General features: G+C 36.5%; 1 protein-coding gene across 1 annotated transcript; it reads left to right on the forward strand.

Moving 5' to 3' along the window:
- The first annotated feature begins 382 nt into the window (after positions 1 to 382).
- LOC123549204 (uncharacterized) lies at positions 383 to 19,219 on the forward strand. The gene is made up of 6 exons (XM_045337107.2): positions 383 to 533; positions 1,901 to 2,119; positions 5,554 to 5,692; positions 9,888 to 10,021; positions 15,309 to 15,486; positions 17,470 to 19,219. Exons 2-6 carry the CDS (start codon positions 1,920 to 1,922, stop codon positions 18,094 to 18,096), a joined length of 1,278 nt encoding a protein of 425 aa, XP_045193042.2. The 5' UTR covers positions 383 to 533; positions 1,901 to 1,919; the 3' UTR covers positions 18,097 to 19,219.
- Positions 19,220 to 19,626: the final 407 nt, after the last annotated feature.

Raw genomic sequence — 19,626 nt, forward strand, 5'->3', positions numbered from 1 at the left:
GGTTATGCCTTTAGAGCATCAGTAAGTTGATTTCTTGTTTAAAGCATAAAAAGTTGAGAAAAAAAAATCTCCAAGGCATTCATCCAAAGCATTAAGAGTCGGGCCAAAAATTTAGGGTAGGTCGGGATACGGAAACAAACAATTTTTTACGCCTAAGATTCATAACCGAATGGCTTTTCAACATATTTTAAGAATATCTGCATATTAAAGTGCAATTTGGCTTGTTTTCGCATCCAGTTGTCATTGACTAGGCCATAACATATAATTTTATCTCTAATAAATTAATTCATTCTCTGCATTTTACCATTCAAATTTTTAATTCTATGAAGTAATTATCAAACAGACGACAAGGTTAAGTAAGATCAGACTAAGGAGATATGTGGGTATGCAGACGTAAACACAATTGGTAATAATCAGTTATACGACGTGAAGAGTCGTCTGACCTAGTAACACGCTGAACGCTGACCGAGCATGACTGGTAATCGATCCGGTGCACCGATCCACTTCGCATTCTTCGGGGAACGTACAGAGAGGTAGGTAGCACTTTTCTTCATGTGTGTCAGGATTGTAGAAAATGGAAAAAAAATGACGAGAATAAAATGTTTATTTATTGTCTTGATTTATTGTTGTTGTTAATTATGTTCAGTTACATCAAACAGTCGTATGAATTGATTATTTTGAAAGACAATTTCGATTTTGCATTAATCAGTTACACGATTTTTTTTTTATTGTTGTTTGATATAAAATTGCTTAGATATTGTGAAAACCAGTATCGGGTTTATTTTAAATATTTGAAATATGCAATGAAATGAATATGATTTTTTTTTAAATTTTTAAATGATTTCATTCTCTTCCAAAAATGTTTTCAAGAATTATAAAATCGTGTCCGGTACCAGTTTTATTTAAGTTATTAGTTATTTTTAATTACAAATCTGCAGCGCCTAAAGTGTCCATAGTGATAAAAATGATTTAGGTAAATATTTAATTTAAAAATTCTCGGAAAGGAAATCGACTGTGTTTTTGTCTTTAAATGTAATCGGATGAGCACTAAGATGGCGTGACTTATTTTCTCCAAGTCGCCTGTTTTTACGTAATATTTATGGAACTTTTTAAATAATATAAACCGATACGATTTATGTTCATTTTCAATCTGTATTTTACATTTTTGCTTTCTTAAAACAAGAGTGCATACTTGTCTAATAAACACTTTTTTTTTTAAATATTAGGAATTGTACGTGAGAGGCGAGGGAAGAAGTGCGATTTAATCCAGTTACTTTAATCCGCCTCGAAATGTATATGTGTAGAATTACAATTTATGAATACATGTATATGGAAAAACCCCGGTTACCATCAGATTAGCATATCGTTGTTATGTCTGCGGTAAGACTAGCCACTCGACTGATAATAAACATATTTCTACATTTTTCCCCTTTTTGTCTAAATCCGTTTCATGTCTATTTTAGTGATTTTCACAGAGGAATGATGTTAAAATTGGACATAGGATATAGATACTCAGTTCACTATCTTCAATCGTAAAAATGTATAAAGATATATCATAGTCTAGGAGCTAGTCTAGTCTGCGGTTTGAATAGGATATCGTACATTAACCTCGCACGCTAAAGAACCAGAGAAACTTTTGGAATTGGATTGTTTTCTGCTTCTTTAACTTACCTCCCACATCAACAGTAGGAAGCTGCACATAAACATTCGGTTGACTAACGTGTTTAGCGCATGTATATAACATGTGGCGGTTGCATGTTTTGTGGCCGGGTGAGATCTGATCGATATCATGAGTAAATGAAACCTCGTCTGCTTAAAAATATCGATTTATATTTGAATATACTGTAACCCTTAGACGTTGGCCTTTCTAAAATTTTAACGATTAACAAATTATTTTCAGATAACATCTAAAGGTTAAAATGGTTATTCGTGTCGGTGTGATCGGGTGCGGGGCAGCTGGACTAGCGGCGCTGCGCCATCTAGCGGCCAGGCCAAGTACGTTCCAAGGTGTGGGATTCGAAACCTCCATTGGTGTAGGCGGAACGTGGAGGTACACGGACAAGGTCGGCATCGACACAAACGGCCTGCCTGTTCAAACTAGCATGTACAAAAACCTACGGTAATTTTTTTAAACCTTCCCATGAGGCTAGTGGGTGATTTCCCCTGCCCTGCGATTCTTTTGTTTTTATTCACTTTCAGTAACCGAATTCAGGACTTTTATTATAGTCGATGTCCTGCAAAGAGATTGTCCTATCTATTAAATTAAGTTATTCGGTTCAATGAGCCGAATTTTCCCTATTTTTAAAATGTATGTTAATTTTTATAGCCGTGACGGCCCGGGTGCGATTCCCCGTCGATACGGGCATGTTTTTCTCTCTCTTGAATTTGCATTTTTAAGATATAGAGGATATTTGTTTGTTTCAGTGAAATATCAATTTTATTTCACAAGTGAGCATCAAAAACTGATATGTACACGAGTGACGTAGCCACGACACGGCTACTAAACGCTAGCGCCACCACCATATTGTGGTGATAAGGAAAAGAGCTATCGACATTTCCGTGGTGCAGCTATCGCCCGTTTGAAAATGTAAACACGTGAGTAAAATTTATATTTTATCTTATATTTTTATTGACAGAACCTTTTTCAAAAATCGGAGAATGTAGTTCCGTGTAACAACACTTGAACTAGCGTTTGGCTGTGATTTCATCAAAATAATATGCAAATTGTGGTGTCAGGAGTTTTTCTCCCGAATCTGACGGTGGCACATTTTCATATCGGCCAGTATTCGAACACCATTCCAATTAATGGACACATTGTTAGAACATACCTGCGCATGCAAACTGTGTAGAAATGATAAATAACTATATACGTACACACCATGAATAATAGAATCTCGGGTTAGAAGAAATATTCCAGGAATTTTTAAAAGTGGTGGCGCTATAACTCTAGTGATGGCGCTATACAGTAGTGGTGGCGCTGTTACGACAGTCAGTAATACAAAATGATGGCGCATCCGGAACAAAACAAACACCAACATTCTCTAACTGATAATATTCCTGCAAGGAATTATGTTATTAAAGAATTTCAAAGAAAAACTCGATCATAGTTTATTTGCCTTTATGAAACATTCTCTATCCAAGAAAACAAAAGAAAATACTCACAGACCCTTGGGACTCTTGTAGTCAAAATAAATTTCCTTTGTTTAATTAAAATGTTAATGTATAATTATTTCTAACCTTTAAATATTCTACCTAAATACAAACGTAAGTGTACTTTAAATTCAGGTCATGAAAAATAGTAGCAATACTTTTATTTCAAACATATTATTATATTAAGATTCTGAAAGTTACTTGCCTTTGTATTTTTACGTCGTTTGCATGCATTGTAAACAAAAGACCCTACCTTCACAATTCTTTCTGAAAAGTACAGTACATTTTCAATTCCCATCGATTAAATATGATTAATCAATGCAGCTTAGATGTACAATCTGAATCCATATATACATGTAGATTATTTTACGATCATGTACAGGTTACTACATGTATTTTGTTGAGTAACGTAATTTGGGTGTAGTGTGGGATAAGTTGATAACATCAATTATTGTAGAAATTTCCGTGGCTTGCAGTCAGACATTTTCATATTTTAAAATTGAATATATCAGCCACTAATCATATACAACAGCGCCACCACTACTGTATAGCGCAACCACTTGGGTGATAGCGCCACCATTTTCAAAAATAGTCGTGTTTTAACTTTTTACTGTGTTTTTCGTCATTCTTTGGTGTATGGGAATACGTGTTATTCAGTTCTACACGATTTGCATGCGCAGGTATGTTTTTACAGTGTGTCTTATCATCGGAATGGTGTTCGAATACTAGCCAATATGAAAATATGCCACTGTCAAATTTGGTAGAAAAGCTCCTGGCACCACAATTTGCATAATATTTTAATGAAATTACAGCCAACCTCTAGTAAAAATGTTGTTACACGGAACTACATTCTCCGATTTTCGAAAAAAGTTTTATCAATAAAAAATAAGATAAAATATAAATTTTACTCACCTGTTTACATTTTCAAACGGGCGATAGCTGCACCACGGAAATGTCAATAGCTCTTTTCCTTATCACCACAATTTGGTGGTGGCGCTAGCGTTTAGTAGCCGTGCACGAGTGAAAATGACTTTTTTTGGTGCTCACGACTGAAGTAAAATCGATATTTCACTGAAACAAACAAATTTTCTTTTATTTCATGTGTAAAACTCTATTTTTGTTGCGTAGTTTATAAAAATGTCGAAAATCGCGGGAAAGATCAACAGAAAGCATAACACAAACGACGTCATTTTAACGACGTCATCGTCATTATGGTCCCCGGTATTCATAACGCCCGGTATACAATTTGACTTCAATTGCGACGGAGGACCGGAACAAGTTCGGCAAAAACAGTGAAAATAAAAATGATAATCTACTGTTTCAAAACTGTGGATTAGTCACTTTTATTTTACTGAGAAAACTCTATAATTCACTGGAAAACATAAAATAAAGCTTAGAAACAAACACTCATGTTCTAATGTCCATAATATGACCAAACTTCAATTTTAAAGAAAGATATTGTTTGCTAAAGTCTGTAATTCATCTCAGTAAAGACGATGTAGACCTACGTAACTGAAGTGAAAGTATAAAGTTTGGAACGCGTTAAATATTGATACATTAAACATTCCGATCTTTATGGTCGAAGATAGCAAATAAAATGGTTGCTAAGCAACGACAATGTTATTGATTTGCGGGAGAAAATCAGTGTGGGTGAATCTAATAATTATGTACATTCTATACGTTTTATATAACAGTGTAATATGTTATTTAGAAGCTGATATATAAATTCAACCCTATCCTGCTAAATTTCTGTAATGAACTTGTCCATTTTTTTAAAATTTGGACAGTACCATTAGCTGTTTAAAAGGGGTGCTAACCAAAAAGATACTGACTAAATAGTGAACAGTGCAGATTTTGATCAGACTACATGGATTGATTGCAAAGGCAAAAGTAGATGAAAATTAAGTTGTGAAGAGACTTATTTGAATAGTTTTCTGGTTTGCTTCCGGTGCCAGTATCATATTGGGAGTTGCACAGTTTCGAACCCACGTCCGACCGGTTAAAGGACCTATGCCCTATATTCTCAGTATTTCAGAACATCATAGGTTTATGTGTTGAGATACATCTCCTTTAAACCGTTCATGTTGATCTGTTATTCATTAATCAGTTTGGGCAAGAACATCAATGACATCATCGTTCCATGCTTACACGAGTATTGCCATATACGTTTGTTTATAATGATGATGATCATCATCATCATAAGAATAGCGTTTTTTTTCGACAGTGAAGCCAAATTTAGTGTTGAATATAGACCGGTCATGTTGCACAAACTATTTATGGACTGGCGTGTTACAGAAGGAGCCCTGTAATAACTAAAGTTTGTTCATTGTATTCATTGAAGAGGCGCATGTCTGCACAGCACGCCCGTATTTGAGTATTGATACGTATTTGATATCGTTGCAGGACCAATATACCGAAAGAAGTGATGGGTTTCCCAGGATACCCGTTTCCAAGTAATTTACCGTCATTTCCGGATCACAAAGACGTATTAAAGTACTTGAAGGACTACTCGGATAACTACGAACTGCATAAACACATCAAGGTAATTTGAAGATTCTAATTATCATTATTAAAGCTTACAGGAAGAGACACCAGAAAATATTCCCAATCTCCCATGTTACACTGACACAAGATGCTAGAACTGGAGCTCAATCATTAGCTGACTTCAAATCAAATTAAATGTATGTGAAATATTGCCTAAAATTGAGAAAGCGTGATAAATCTTTTTTGAAATTTTCAATTGTCAACACTTTGCTGTTCTTTAGTGTTTGTTGACGCATGTATCATTAAAAATGTTTTCCTTTACTAGAAACTCCGCTTTACATCCGTGTTCAGCCTTTTACCTTTGCTTTCTTATGCTTAAAGCATCTTCTCACGAACTAAAGAAAAAAAAAACCAAGCTTAGATCGATACATTATACACAGTCTGTTACGACGCCACAGTCTCTATCGACATGCAGTACTTCATTTCCCAGCTGAATTGTGGGGAAAAAAAAGAAATCAATGAACAATGTTATCGGTTAGTAAAGGTTAGAATGCATCTCACTTGGTTCTTGTTGTGAGATGGAAGTAATATCGATCCCTCTTTTGTTCAATGGCGAAGGCAGTGTAAAATGGAGGAAAAACGTCATTTCTTTTCCCATATCATTCGCCTTTTGAGTTGTATTGTGCTATTTTAAAAAAGAATATTTTTACTTTATGCTTTTGATCGGTATTTTGTCAAAGAAGATGTATTACATTTTTATACGTTTTTTTAAATATTTATTTAAGGATAGAATGTCTCACAAATCTGCCATGTGATAAATCGTTAATAGACTCCGCCTCTCATCGACGTCTTAAAACGTTTATTCAGTGACTGCAGAAAAATATAGCAATATCTCTTAGTTAGATATCTGAATTCTTAATATGTGATAGCTCTTTTCCCAAAACGGCCTTTTGTAGATGTATTGTTGTGATATCTCTGGAATGTATAATAGTTTCCCTGGCATTGAAAATATTTCTCTTTGTTTTAAATCTTTGAGATATCTCTATATAATGTTAGTGTTTTATGTAGCCACTGAATAAACAGTCCTTGCCGATTGTTAATAAAGATAGAGAATGCTGCATGCGTAACAGATGGTGTTGTCATAATATTTCTACTAGAGGTTCATCCATGATCGAGTTTGTTTAGCATGTAACATTTTGTATGAAAGTTTTTTTGTTTTTTTTTTCTTTTATATTCTGGCTCGGAAAGTTCTGGTCGTGTCAGTGTAACAACTCAATAGCAAACATCATACCAGAATATGTAACGGTTTTATATACAATTGTACTGTAATAACTTTTATTTTCAGCAGACGTGAGATCTACTTTTATTTCAGGTATTTGCGAAAAACATTTTCATCAGCCGTCTTTCTAACCGCATACTTAAGCATACTACATTGTTTAAGTGCAGTTGGATTTCATTTCAGGATTTCTCAACAATATTTTCTTCTCAAGGCATATTATGAATCATCTAGAAATAAATAGTTTCCCAGTGGTTTTTTGGTTTTTTGACTGTTTCTAAGCTGCAGTCACGTTGTTAAAATTTTGTATGAACACTACTTTCGCTTGTTTTGTAATGTGTTTCTCGAATGCTTTCATGATCCGGACCGTGTGGACTACATGTGTCTCGGGGGGGGGGGGGGGGGGGGGGGGGTAGGTGTTTGGTGGAGAGAGAATTTGAGTCTAAACTCGGCTTTGTTTCTCCACTGGAAGACTGAATCCTTTTTACTCGAGTGTGTTTATCCGGATTAGCAGAAAACTTGTACCATATTTTTCTTAAAACTGTTTTCATGGAGGTTGTTTTCCCTTAGCAAACCCGGATACTCTAGTCTACCTAGAGCTATTTTAACTTTAACCATTTCTCAACTATACATAAGCACAGATATGTTCATAATTTCGTGAGGTGGCATACTTTAATCACTTCGCCCGGCTCCAGTGATTCTTTTCAAATCTTCGAGTCAAGATTTAGTTTCCCTCATAATGTTCTGACTACCTTTCCAGATAAAGTTGCTATTGGTCTCTGAACCTCATAAAACGGGAGGCCCATATTCCTGGATCAGCGGATAAAGTTGGTATTATATAGACATACAACGGATAGTAGTACCTATCTCGAGTATTGATACCGAGGATAAAGTATATATTAGTCTCTAAGTCTCATAAAACGGGAGGCCCACATTCCTGTCCAAAGTATTGATACCGCGGATACAGTTGCTATTAGTCTCTGGGAGGCCCACATTCCTGTCCAAAGTATTGATACCGCGGATACAGTTGCTATTAGTTTCTGGGAGGCCCACATTCCTGTCCAAAGTATTGATACCGCGGATACAGTTGCTATTAGTTTCTGGGAGGCCCACATTCCTGTCCAAAGTATTGATACCGCGGATACAGTTGCTATTAGTTTCTGGGAGGCCCACATTCCTGTCCAAAGTATTGATACCGAGCATAAAGTTGCTATTAGCCTCTGGGAGGCCCACATTCCTGTCCAAAGTATTGATACCGAGGATAAAGTTGCTATTAGTCTCTTGAAGGTCCATATTCCTGTCCGAAGTATTGATACCAAGGATATAGTCTCTGGGAGGCCCACATTCCTGTTCAAAGTATTGATATGGAGGATAAAGTTGCTATTAGACTCTAAGAGGCCCACATTCCTGCCCAAAGTATTGATACCGCGGATACAGTTGCTATTAGTCTCTGGGAGGCCCACATTCCTGTCCAAAGTATTGATACCGAGCATAAAGTTGCTATTAGCCTCTGGGAGGCCCACATTCCTGTCCAAAGTATTGATACCGAGGATAAAGTTGCTATTAGTCTCTTGAAGGTCCATATTCCTGTCCGAAGTATTGATACCGAGGATATAGTCTCTGGGAGGCACACATTCCTGTTCAAAGTATTGATATGGAGGATAAAGTTGCTATTAGACTCTAAGAGGCCCACATTCCTGCCCAAAGTATTGATACCGAGGATACAGTTGCTATTAGTCTCTGGGAGACACATATTCCTGTCCAAAGTATTGATACGGAGGATAAAGTTGCTATTAGTCTCTGGGAGGCCCACATTCCTGTCCAAAGTATTGATACCGAGGATACAGTTGCTATTAGTCTCTAGGAGGCCCACATTCCTGTCCAAAGTATTGATACGAGGATACAGTTGCTATCATAGTCTCTGGGAGGCCCACATTCCTGTCCAAAGTATTGATACCGAGGATACAGTTGCTATTAGTCTCTGGGAGGCCCACATTCCTGTCCAAAGTATTGATACGAGGATACAGTTGCTATTATAGTCTCTGGGAGACATATAGTCCTGTCCAAAGTATTGATACCGAGGATACAGTTGCTATTAGTCTCTGGGAGGCCCACATTCCTGTCCAAAGTATTGATACCGAGGAAACAGTTGCTATTAGTCTCCGGGAGGCCCACATTCCTGACCGCGGATATAGTTGCTATTAGTTATATATAATGCCAGAAAAGAAGAAAGATATAGAAGAGTTAGATCTAGGTTGAAAGTTCATGTGTACAACAACTTTACTGAACTTATACTGATGTATAGTTATAGTTAGTGTACATCAAGGCAAGGAGAGCGACTACCACGGACAAATGGATTGTCGGGTCGGTTGAACTAGACGTATTTGCGATGCTTGAAAAGTGTTAAAAATAAGATCTGAAGCGAGTACATTCCGCAAAGAGGGTAACATATTGCACTGAAAATGTCAAATACATGCACTCTACCTTATACACTGAAATTGTTTCAAAATTGGTTTCGCTAAAACTGAAGGGACAGATCACAGTAAACAAATGTGAGTCTAAAATGGTGAATTATTACTATGAAAAAGTAAGCAATTTAATTTGCACCGAATAAGTCTGCACTGAAAATTTACATGATACATGATTTGTTAATTTTGACAAGGTGAGTTGGGCTGAAAAAAGGTAAACATTTGCTGCAAAGGTCAAAATTTTGAACTGAAATTATTCACGTTATAATATTTTGCACTGAAAATTTAACTTGTTTTTCACTGAAAATATTATTTTCAGGTCGATCGGGTTACCAACACGGGGGAAATTTAATGCAACTGATGTTGCTCTTTAATTACAATAGGTCTTTCTTACAGGCAAGAATCAGTGGTTTTTATATATGAACACAATTTTGCGATTCCAGCAGTAATGCGGGAAATCTCCGTGCATGTTATTTGAATAGATGGACATGTGCTCCATTACATTGCAGTTTAGTACGAAAGTCGACAGTGTGGCGCCGCTTACTTCAGACAATAAGACAGCTTGGAAGGTGTCCTACTCTTCCGTTGGCTGCCCGTCAGAATCTGAGAGCTCGATCTTTGACGCTATCATAGTCTGTAATGGGTAGGTTAAAAGCTCACCAGAGCTCACAAAGCTCAAAAGAGCTGAGGGTAAAATATGGTTGGTACACAGAACGATGTGTAATGCTGCTGTTCGGATATTTATATGAAAAAAAAACTTTAGATAGGATCTAATACCTAATATATCAGGAGATAACCCATGAGGTTAACATGGGATTTTTTAACTTTCATTTTGTTTTGGAAATTTGAGAAACTCAACTAACGCCATTAGTTCTATTTAGCTCCAGTCACTACAAAGATATATGCGTATGTTTCTATGTACACAGTAGCCTGAGAAATTATTAAAGGCTTTCAAGACTATTATTTAATTTTATTTAAAATGCTTCTTTAAGGAAACTAACTGCTACACTAAATCTCAGAGATACCTCAACTCTCGGAGGCTTCGACATTTCCCAAATTCGTGTACATAATTGTATTTGTGGTAATTTCCATTAAAATAATTAGCGTTATTGCTTTTCCCACATCTTGATAACTTTATTGCTATTTTAATTGCCTTTAAGGTACGAATTCATACAGTTTTATTAGGGGAACTAAATATTTTTCACATGTGAGGATTTTAGCTGTACAGATTTATATAGTTCCATTACTTCAAACTTATGCTTTTTTTTGCAATGTTTGAAAACAGCCTAAAGCGTTTTATTTTTGTCTTTCTTCACTAACATGCAACTGCTCTTTGGTGTGTTATTAAAAGCCAGAGCTTATTTCAATTTTATAAGATTTGTAGGAGAGAATGCACCGATATTGCTATGCTTTGTTCCATATTGTGCTTTACCTAAACGTCCTTTTTACATACATGTACATAATATTATGCGTTACCGAAACGTCCTATGTATAATACACATGTACATGTATATATGATACAATTATTCGTTTTATCAGCTTAAGATAAATTGGCTTGTCTACATCCGGGGCAGATATAAATTAAATCGTTATTAATCTTTTTAAACGTACAAGTAGGCCAAAAAATATGTTTACTTGCACATGGTTTGTACATTTTGTATAAGATTTACTTTAGTGTCATATTAATTCATTACATTTATAGCTATGATAATATTATATTATCATTAATCTTAAATATACAATTAGGAAATAGTTATTTACAATTAGGAAATAGCCTATCATGCATAAAGCTAGAGTAGTAACATGATCTTAAGTACAGTATATCCCTGTCATTGATAGTAAACTTTGAAATATTCCGAAGGAATTGTTTAAAGTCGAACCATGAATGACTACTAGCATAACAGTGGCAGCAAACTATTGTGTTCATTTGTCATTATTAATCGTACAACAAATCACACATTAATTTGTATTTGAAGATTTTATAAAACAAAAGCGGCCTTGTTCCTGTCTCAAGCCTATCCGAATTTTGACCTTTTGTGTATTCTACGGAAGCGTAAAAGTGCCGTTCTTGATGAGCATTAATAGTAGAATTAGGGGTAAACTTCGGACGTGTGCTGGGATATCAAAATCTTTTTTAACATACTTTCCTGTCATACTTCGACTCCTTTTCTTTTACTAGAATAATATGACTGATTCATTCGAACAATTCGAACAATTATATTTTGCAAACGGCAACCCGCAGTGTTGCACTGCTGCAGGTTTTGAGGAGGGATAGTTCTAATATAGTCTGGATAACATATTTTTACCATCATTAATGCTTCATTCATGGGAAGGGTTGGCATATCTTTTGTTAAATTGAAAAGATTACAAAATGCCGTTTTGGTATTAATTAAACGAATTTCCAGCAAACATATTTTCTTTTTCCTTGTTTTTCATTGCGGGTCGAAGGGGATTAGTTGTTTGGTACTTCCTGTCTAGATCTTGGTACTTCCTGTCTAGATCTACTAGTGTTTATCATTGCAAAATAGCGTTTCCTAATGAATTTAATTGCGATGAAAAATTCCCTTGAGAGCAAGAAAAGCTCATCAATCGGTGTTTTGGTAAAAGAGGCTGATGAGCCCTTCTGGCTTTCAAGAGGCGTATACTTGTCTATCATACCTGTACATAATTAAGATTCGTTAGACATCATTAATAACTAATCATAATTCATTACTCAAGTTTGCTGATAAGAGGAAATGTGGCTTTGTGATGAATCAACATAATATTATATACGAGTGAACCACTGGCCTACCATAACATGCATAAGTACCTTTCAAAACCATTATTTTGCAGACATGAGTATGTGAGCGGGGTTCGAACCAATTTTTATATTTTTAGATGTATATATCATTGTTTTTTGTACCCTCAAACAAATTTCATGGGGTGCACTTTGAGTTGCCCTTGTCCGTCTGTCTGTCCGCCTGTCCGAATTTGTGTCGTGCATATCTCAAAAAATATTTGACCCAGATTCACCAAAACCTCACAGGATTGTTATTCAGCATGAGAAGTTGGGCACCTGGTGTTTTAATTGGAATTTTGCACAGCCAGACCAGAGTTAGGGTCATTGATTTAGTCAAAACATGCATAAAAGGGCCTAAACGTGTATTTATGTATCAAAAATGTATTTGACCAAGGATTATGAAACGTTATAGAATTATTATTCAGCATGTGAAGTTGTGCACCTCGGGTTTTGTTTGAGATTTCACTTTGTCAGGCTAGAGTTGTGGCCCTTGACTTAGTCAAAAATATGCATGAAAGGCGTAAACGTTTGTGTCGAACGTATATCAAAACGTATTTGACTTTAAGTCATGAAACGTAATATGAATATTATTCAGCATGTGAAATTGTGCAGACTAGAGTTATGACCCTTGATTTAGTAACAATATGCATAAAGGGCAAACAAGTTTATATCGCTTGCATCTCAAAAAGTATTTGAATTAAACATTAGAGAATTGTTATGTAGCACGCGAAGTTGTGCAACTGGTGTTCTGTTTGATATTTCACTCAGCCAGACCAGAGTTATGGTCCTTGACTTAGTGAAAAATGCACATAAGGTGCTCAAAATCTTTTGTTGCATGTTTCTTAAAAATACCTGACCTAGACTCAAGACACTACATAGAAATATTTCATCTGGAGTCATGAAACCATGTACAGTAACAGGAAGAGGGGGCACCAGTGTCCTATGGACACACATCTAGTTTTATTAGCCCACCATCATCAGATGGTGGGCTATTAAAATCACTCTGCGTCCGTGGTCCGTCCGTCCGTCATTCCGTCCGTCCGCCCGTTAACAATTTCTCGTTATCGCATCTCCTCAGAAACTACTGGGGGGATTTTGACCACACTTTGTCAGAATGATGTATTGGTACCCTAGTTGTGTCCCCCTGAAAATCAGACTGGTTCATCAATTTATAAGTGAGTTATGGCCCTTTGTTTATTTCTATATTTTACATAGATTTATATAGGGAAAAGCTGTGAAAACCTTCTTGTCCAAAACCACAGAGCCTAGGGCTTTGATATTTGGTTTGAAGCATCATCTAGTGGTCCTCTACAAAGATGATTCAAATTATTTCTCTAGGGTCAAATATGGCCCCGCCCTGGGGGTCACATGGTTTATATAGACTTATATAGGGAAAAACTTTGAATAACCTCTTGTCCAAAACCACAGGGCCTAGGGCTTTGATATTTTGTATGTGACATCATCTAGTGGTCTTCAACTAAGATTGTTCAAATTATACCCCTAGGGTCAATATGGCCCGCCCTGGGGGTCATATGGTTTAACATAGACTTATATAGAAAAAACTTTGAAAATCTTCTTGTTTAAACCACAAAGCCTAGGGCTTTGATACTTGTTAATGTAGCATCATCTAGTGGTTCTCTACCAAGTTTGTTCAAATTATCCCCCTAAGGTCAAAAAATTGCCCCGCCCCGGTGGTCACATGGTTCATATAGACTTATATAGAGAAAAGCTTTTAAAATGTTCTTGTCAATAAGTACAACATTCAAATTTGGACCACATGTATATTTTTGAGTGGCAAGATGAACCTTGACATGAGTTGACCTTGATTTTGACCTCGTGACCTACTTTCACATTTCTGTAGCTACAGCCTTCAAATTTGGACCACATGTATATTTTTGAGTGGCAAGATGAACCTTGACATGAGTTGACCTTGATTTTGACCTAGTGACCTACTTTCACATTTCTGTAGCTACAGCCTTCAAATTTGGACCACATGCATAGTTTGTGCACTGGAAAAAACTTTGACCTTGATTTTGACTAGTGACCTACTTTCACATTTTTGAAGGTACAGGCGTCAAATTTGGACCATATGCATAGTTCCGTGTTTCAAAATGAAATTTGACATTGATTTTGACCTAATGACCTACTTTCACATTTCTCAAGCTACAGCCTTCAAATTTGGACCACATGCATAGTTTTATGTACCGAAAAAAAACTTTGACCTTCACATTGACCTAGTGACCTACTTTCACATTTTTGAAGGTACAGGCTTCAATTTTGACCACATGCATAGTTTTGTATTCCAAATAAAATTTGACCTTGATTTTGACCTAGTGACCTACTTTTACATTTCTCAAGCTACAGCCTTCAAATTTGGACCTCATGCATAGTTTTGTGTACCGAAATGAACTTTGACCTTTACATTGACCTAGTGACCTACTTTCACATTTTTAAGGTACAGGCTTCAAATTTAGACCACATGCATAGTTTTGTATTCTGAAATAAAATTTGACCTTGATTTTGACCTAGTGACCTACTTTTACATTTCTCAAGCTATAGCCTTCAAATTTGGACCACATGCATAGTTTTGTGTACCGAAATGAACTTTGACCTTTACATTGACCTAGTGACCTATTTTCACATTTTTGAAGGTACAGGCTTCAATTTAGACCACATGTATAGTTTTGGATTCCGAAATAGAATTTGATCTTGATTTTGACCTAGTGACCTACTTTTACATTTCTAAGCTACAGCCTTCAGATTTGGACCACTTGCATAGTTTTGTGTACCGAAATGAACTTTGACCTTAAGATTGACCTAGTGACCTACTTTCACATTTCTGTAGCTACAGGCTTCAAATTTAGACCACATGCATAGGATTGTATACCGAAACAAAGTTTGACCTTGACATTGACCTAGTGACCTACATTCACATTTCTCAAGCTAAAGCTTTCGAATTTGGACCACATGCACAGTGTTGTGTATGGAAATGAAATTTGACCTTGAGCTAGTCAGTAAGTCTTGAAATTTGGAACACTCAAAAATGGCACATTGGTGGGCGCCAAGATCACTCTGTGATCTCTTGTTTATGATAAATTGATTTTGCATTTTCTGTTGATTTAATTAAAAGCTAACAATTCATTATTTTCAGGCACTATTCCGTACCACTGATGCCCAAACTTGAGGGCATGGAAGAGTTCAAAGGTACAATAGTTCACAGTCACGATTACCGGATACCAGACCCATTTAAGGACAAAGTTGTCGTCTGCCTTGGAGGCGCGGCATCCGGTCAGGATATATGTTTGGATATAGCCTCTCAGGCAAAGAAGGTGAGTCATATATATGCAAACATATAATTGTTCAGCATTGGTAAATTATCATATAAAATACATATCAAACATGAATATTTTTGTCCAATTCATACGTCGAATCGGAAATACTTGGATTTTATTAGCCCACCATCAGATGGTGGGCTATTCAAATCACTCTGCGTCCGTGGTCCGTCGTCAGTCCGCCCGTCCGTCCGTTAACAATATCTCGTTATCGCATCTCGTCAGAAACTACTGGGGGATTTTGACCAAACTTTGTCAGAATGATGTATTGGTGCCCTAGTTGTGTCCCCTGAAAATCAGACTGGTTCAACAAATTTTGAGTGAGTTATGGCCCTTTGTTTATTTCTATAATTTATATAGATTTGTATAGGGAAAAACTTTGAAAATCTTCTTGTCCAAAATCACATAGCCTAGGGCTTTGATATTTGGTACGTAGCATCATCTAGTAGTCCTCTACCAAGATGATTCCAATTATTTCCCTGGGGTCAAATATGGTCCCGTCCCGGGGGTCACATGGTTTATATAGACTTATATAGGGAAAAACTTTGAAAAATCTCTTGTCCAAAACCACAGGGCATAGGGTTTTGATATTTTGTATGTGACATCATCTAGAGGTCTTCTACTAAGAGTTTTCAAATTATTCCCCTAGGGTCAAATATGGCCCCGCCCTGGGGGTCACATGGTTTACATAGACTCATATAGGGAAAAACTTCTTGTCCAAATCACAAAGCCTAGGGCTTATATATTTGTAATGTAGCATCATCTAGTGGTTCTCTACCAAGTTTGTTCAAATTATCCCCGTAGGGTCAAATATGGCCCCGCCCCGGGGGTCACATGGTTCATATATACGTATATAGGGAAAAGCTTTTAAAATCTTCTTGTCAATAACCTACAACATTCAAATTTGGACCACATGTATAGTTTTGAGTTGCAAGAAGTTGACCTTGATTTTGACCTAGTGACCTACTTTCATATTTCTGTAGCTACAGCCTTCAAATTTGGACCACATGCATAGTTTTGTACACCGAAAAAAACTTTGACGTTGACATTGACCTAGTGACCTACGTTCACATTTTGAAGGTACAGGCTTCAAATTTGGACCACATGCATAGTTTTGAGTGGCAAGAAGCTGACATTGATTTTGACCTAGTGACCTATTTTCATATTTCTGTAGTTACAGCCTTCAAATTTGGACCACATGCATAGTTTTGTGCACCGAAAAAAACTTTGACCTTGACATTGACGTAGTGACCTACGTTCACATTTTTGAAGGTACAGGCTTCAAATTTGGACCACATGCATAGTTTTGTGTTCAGAAATGAAATTTGACCTTGATTTTGACCTAGTGACCTACTTTTACATTTCTCAAGCTAAAGCCTTCAAATTTGGACCACATGCATAGTTTTGTGCACCGAAAACAACTTTGACCTTGACATTGACCTAGTGACCTACTTTTCACATTTTTGAAGGTACATGCTTCAAATTGGACCACATGCATAGTTTTGTGTTCCGAAATGAAATTTGACCTTGGTTTTGTCCTAGTGACCTACTTTTACATTTCTCAAGCTACAGCCTTCAAATTTGGACCACATGCATAGTTTTGTGGACCGAAATGAACTTTGATCTTGAGATTGATCTAGTGACCTACTTTCACATTTCTCAAGCTACAGCTTTCAAATTTGGACCACATGCATGGACCATATGCACAGTGTTGTGTACTGAAATGAAATTTGACCTTGATTTTGACCTTAAGCTAGTCTTGAAATTTGGAACATTCAAAAATGGCTCAATGGTGGGCGCCAGGATTACTCTGTGGTCTCTTGTTATTAGTATAGAGACTTCACGATAGCTGTGGAAACGGAATAAAACCTATATCAGTATGGGTCTGCTGTCTAACCGTCTGCGAAGAATGATTCCCTAAAAGCGTTGGTTAGATTGTGATGGTTAGTTTAAGTTTATAGTATAAATTTTATATTACAGCTGACAATAAGCCACGACAAGCCGAAGATCGAATCTACATTGCCAGAAAACATGAGCCAGCAACCAGGTATAGCTAAACTCACAGCCGACTCTGTCATCTATAAGAACGGCGTGGAAGAGAAGGCGGACGTTTTGTTACTGTGTACAGGGTATAGATACAGTTTCCCATTCCTGACGGAAGAATGCGAGCTGAAAATCATAGAAGAGAGAATCACGCCACTTTATAAACATATCATCCATTCCAAATTCAATACATTGTCTTTCATCGGCATGTGTAAGATTATTTGTCCATTCCCGCAGTTTGACAACCAAGTTAAATTTGTTCTATCCTCGCTGGACGGCACGCAGAAATTACCAAGCACCGCAGAAATGGAAGCAGATATTGATTCCGATTACAAAAGTCGCCTTAACGACGGGCTTCCGCACAGATACGCACATTTTATGGGACCACGCCAATGGGCGTACAATGACACTTTAGCGGAGCTAGCTGGATTCAAGCCAATCCCAAGAGCCATACAGCAGTTGTACGACGAGGTTCACAGAACAAGAGTAAAAGATCTGCAAAATTATAAGCGGAAAAATTACCGTATCATTGGGGAATCCAACTACGAAGTGGTTCAAGCTTGAATGACAATGAGTGTAAAATCAATACAAAACATTTCTTTACAGTAACATAACATTTTACTATCGCATACTTCATTGCACCATTGATACAAAGTCCGTCGGACCATAAACTAGTTAGCCTCCCGCAGTGGAATTTTGGCCATTAACTGTATTATGTGCGCATATGGTATTGTTAATGCGTGTTTACATGTCTCCATTTGTGTTTTATTTTGATTTCAGATGTAAAGCTATTATGATCTGATAGTGTTATGTAAATTTTATTTATCTAATTTGTGAAAATTTGTCCGAAATGGTATTTCATAACTCCATTTTCTCGGTAAATTATGTGTATTGTGTATACTTTTTAAAGTGAATAAGCCCTTTTAACCAGCAACGGAAGAAGATTTCTATTCTTTGAAATTTGATTAACATACTAGTAGCAATAGACTTATTTCCATACCTTTGAAAAGTATATTTTTCCCTGCTCAGTAGCAGAATCGTGCGTATTTGCCATTGCAGTTAGTTTCATTATATGATTAGTTACATGATTTGATACGGGATGTAGGCAAGCGAAGCGAAGCTTCAGCCTGACAGTGCATTTAGAGACGGCGTGCGCATCCAGTATCTGGCCAGAGACTCGTCCCTACGTCACCAATGCAGCAGTCATTTTGTTAAATCAAAACTTATATCACACATTCCCTAACATAACATGGAATATATTGTTGTCAGCACTTGACCAAACTTGATTGTTAGAAATATCGGGAACATGTAGGAGGCGAGTCCTTGTGTTTTCAAATATTTGAGAAAGAAAAAAAACTTTTTGTTTGTTGTGAGTTTTCGACGAACATATTAATATTTTTAAAGACATACTGCCATTCCTGTACAATGTCGTCACGTTTATTTTACTGTTCAATCCATTTAATACTGAACACTACGGATTCTGTATTGTAGTTATTGTTATACTTCTTTTTTTTCTACAACGAATTTTTGTGCATGTTTTTTTCGTAATACTCAAGCTGGTTTTGTTATCAGGTTTCTTACATGTGCCAGATATTGTTACACTTTTAAACTGAACACTCTAGTTCGATATCAAATGTTATTGTATTGTCTTGCAAAAAGTGGGTAAGAAAATAAAAATATAAACATACACATTTTTGTTACTTTCTAACCTCTTTGTTAACATGAATTTATGTCGGCCAGACGTTAAAAACAGTACAACATAAACTCTAGCTAGCCGTCTACGAAAAATAAAACGTATTCAAACACAAATAATGAGTATTAAACAGTATAAAAAGAGTTACAAATAAAAAAAGCTCGTGTTTGATTTCGTTCACAGAAAACCTCGTGTTTATCGCATCATGTAGCTTATTTTGGGCGTATTCCTTTTAATGTCGCACTGTAGTCAACGGTGCGCGCTTGATAGAGGTTCAAAGTAAGTAAATACCCCGCAGACGAGGCTAGAATAGGGTATACAAGAGTAATCTTTCAGCATACATATTAATTCAGGAACGGCCTACATTTTGTAAACACCTGTCATATTGTAGAATAGCTATA

The sequence above is a fragment of the Mercenaria mercenaria genome, chromosome 6, assembly GCF_021730395.1.
Source record: "Mercenaria mercenaria strain notata chromosome 6, MADL_Memer_1, whole genome shotgun sequence".
Taxonomy (NCBI): domain Eukaryota; kingdom Metazoa; phylum Mollusca; class Bivalvia; order Venerida; family Veneridae; genus Mercenaria; species Mercenaria mercenaria.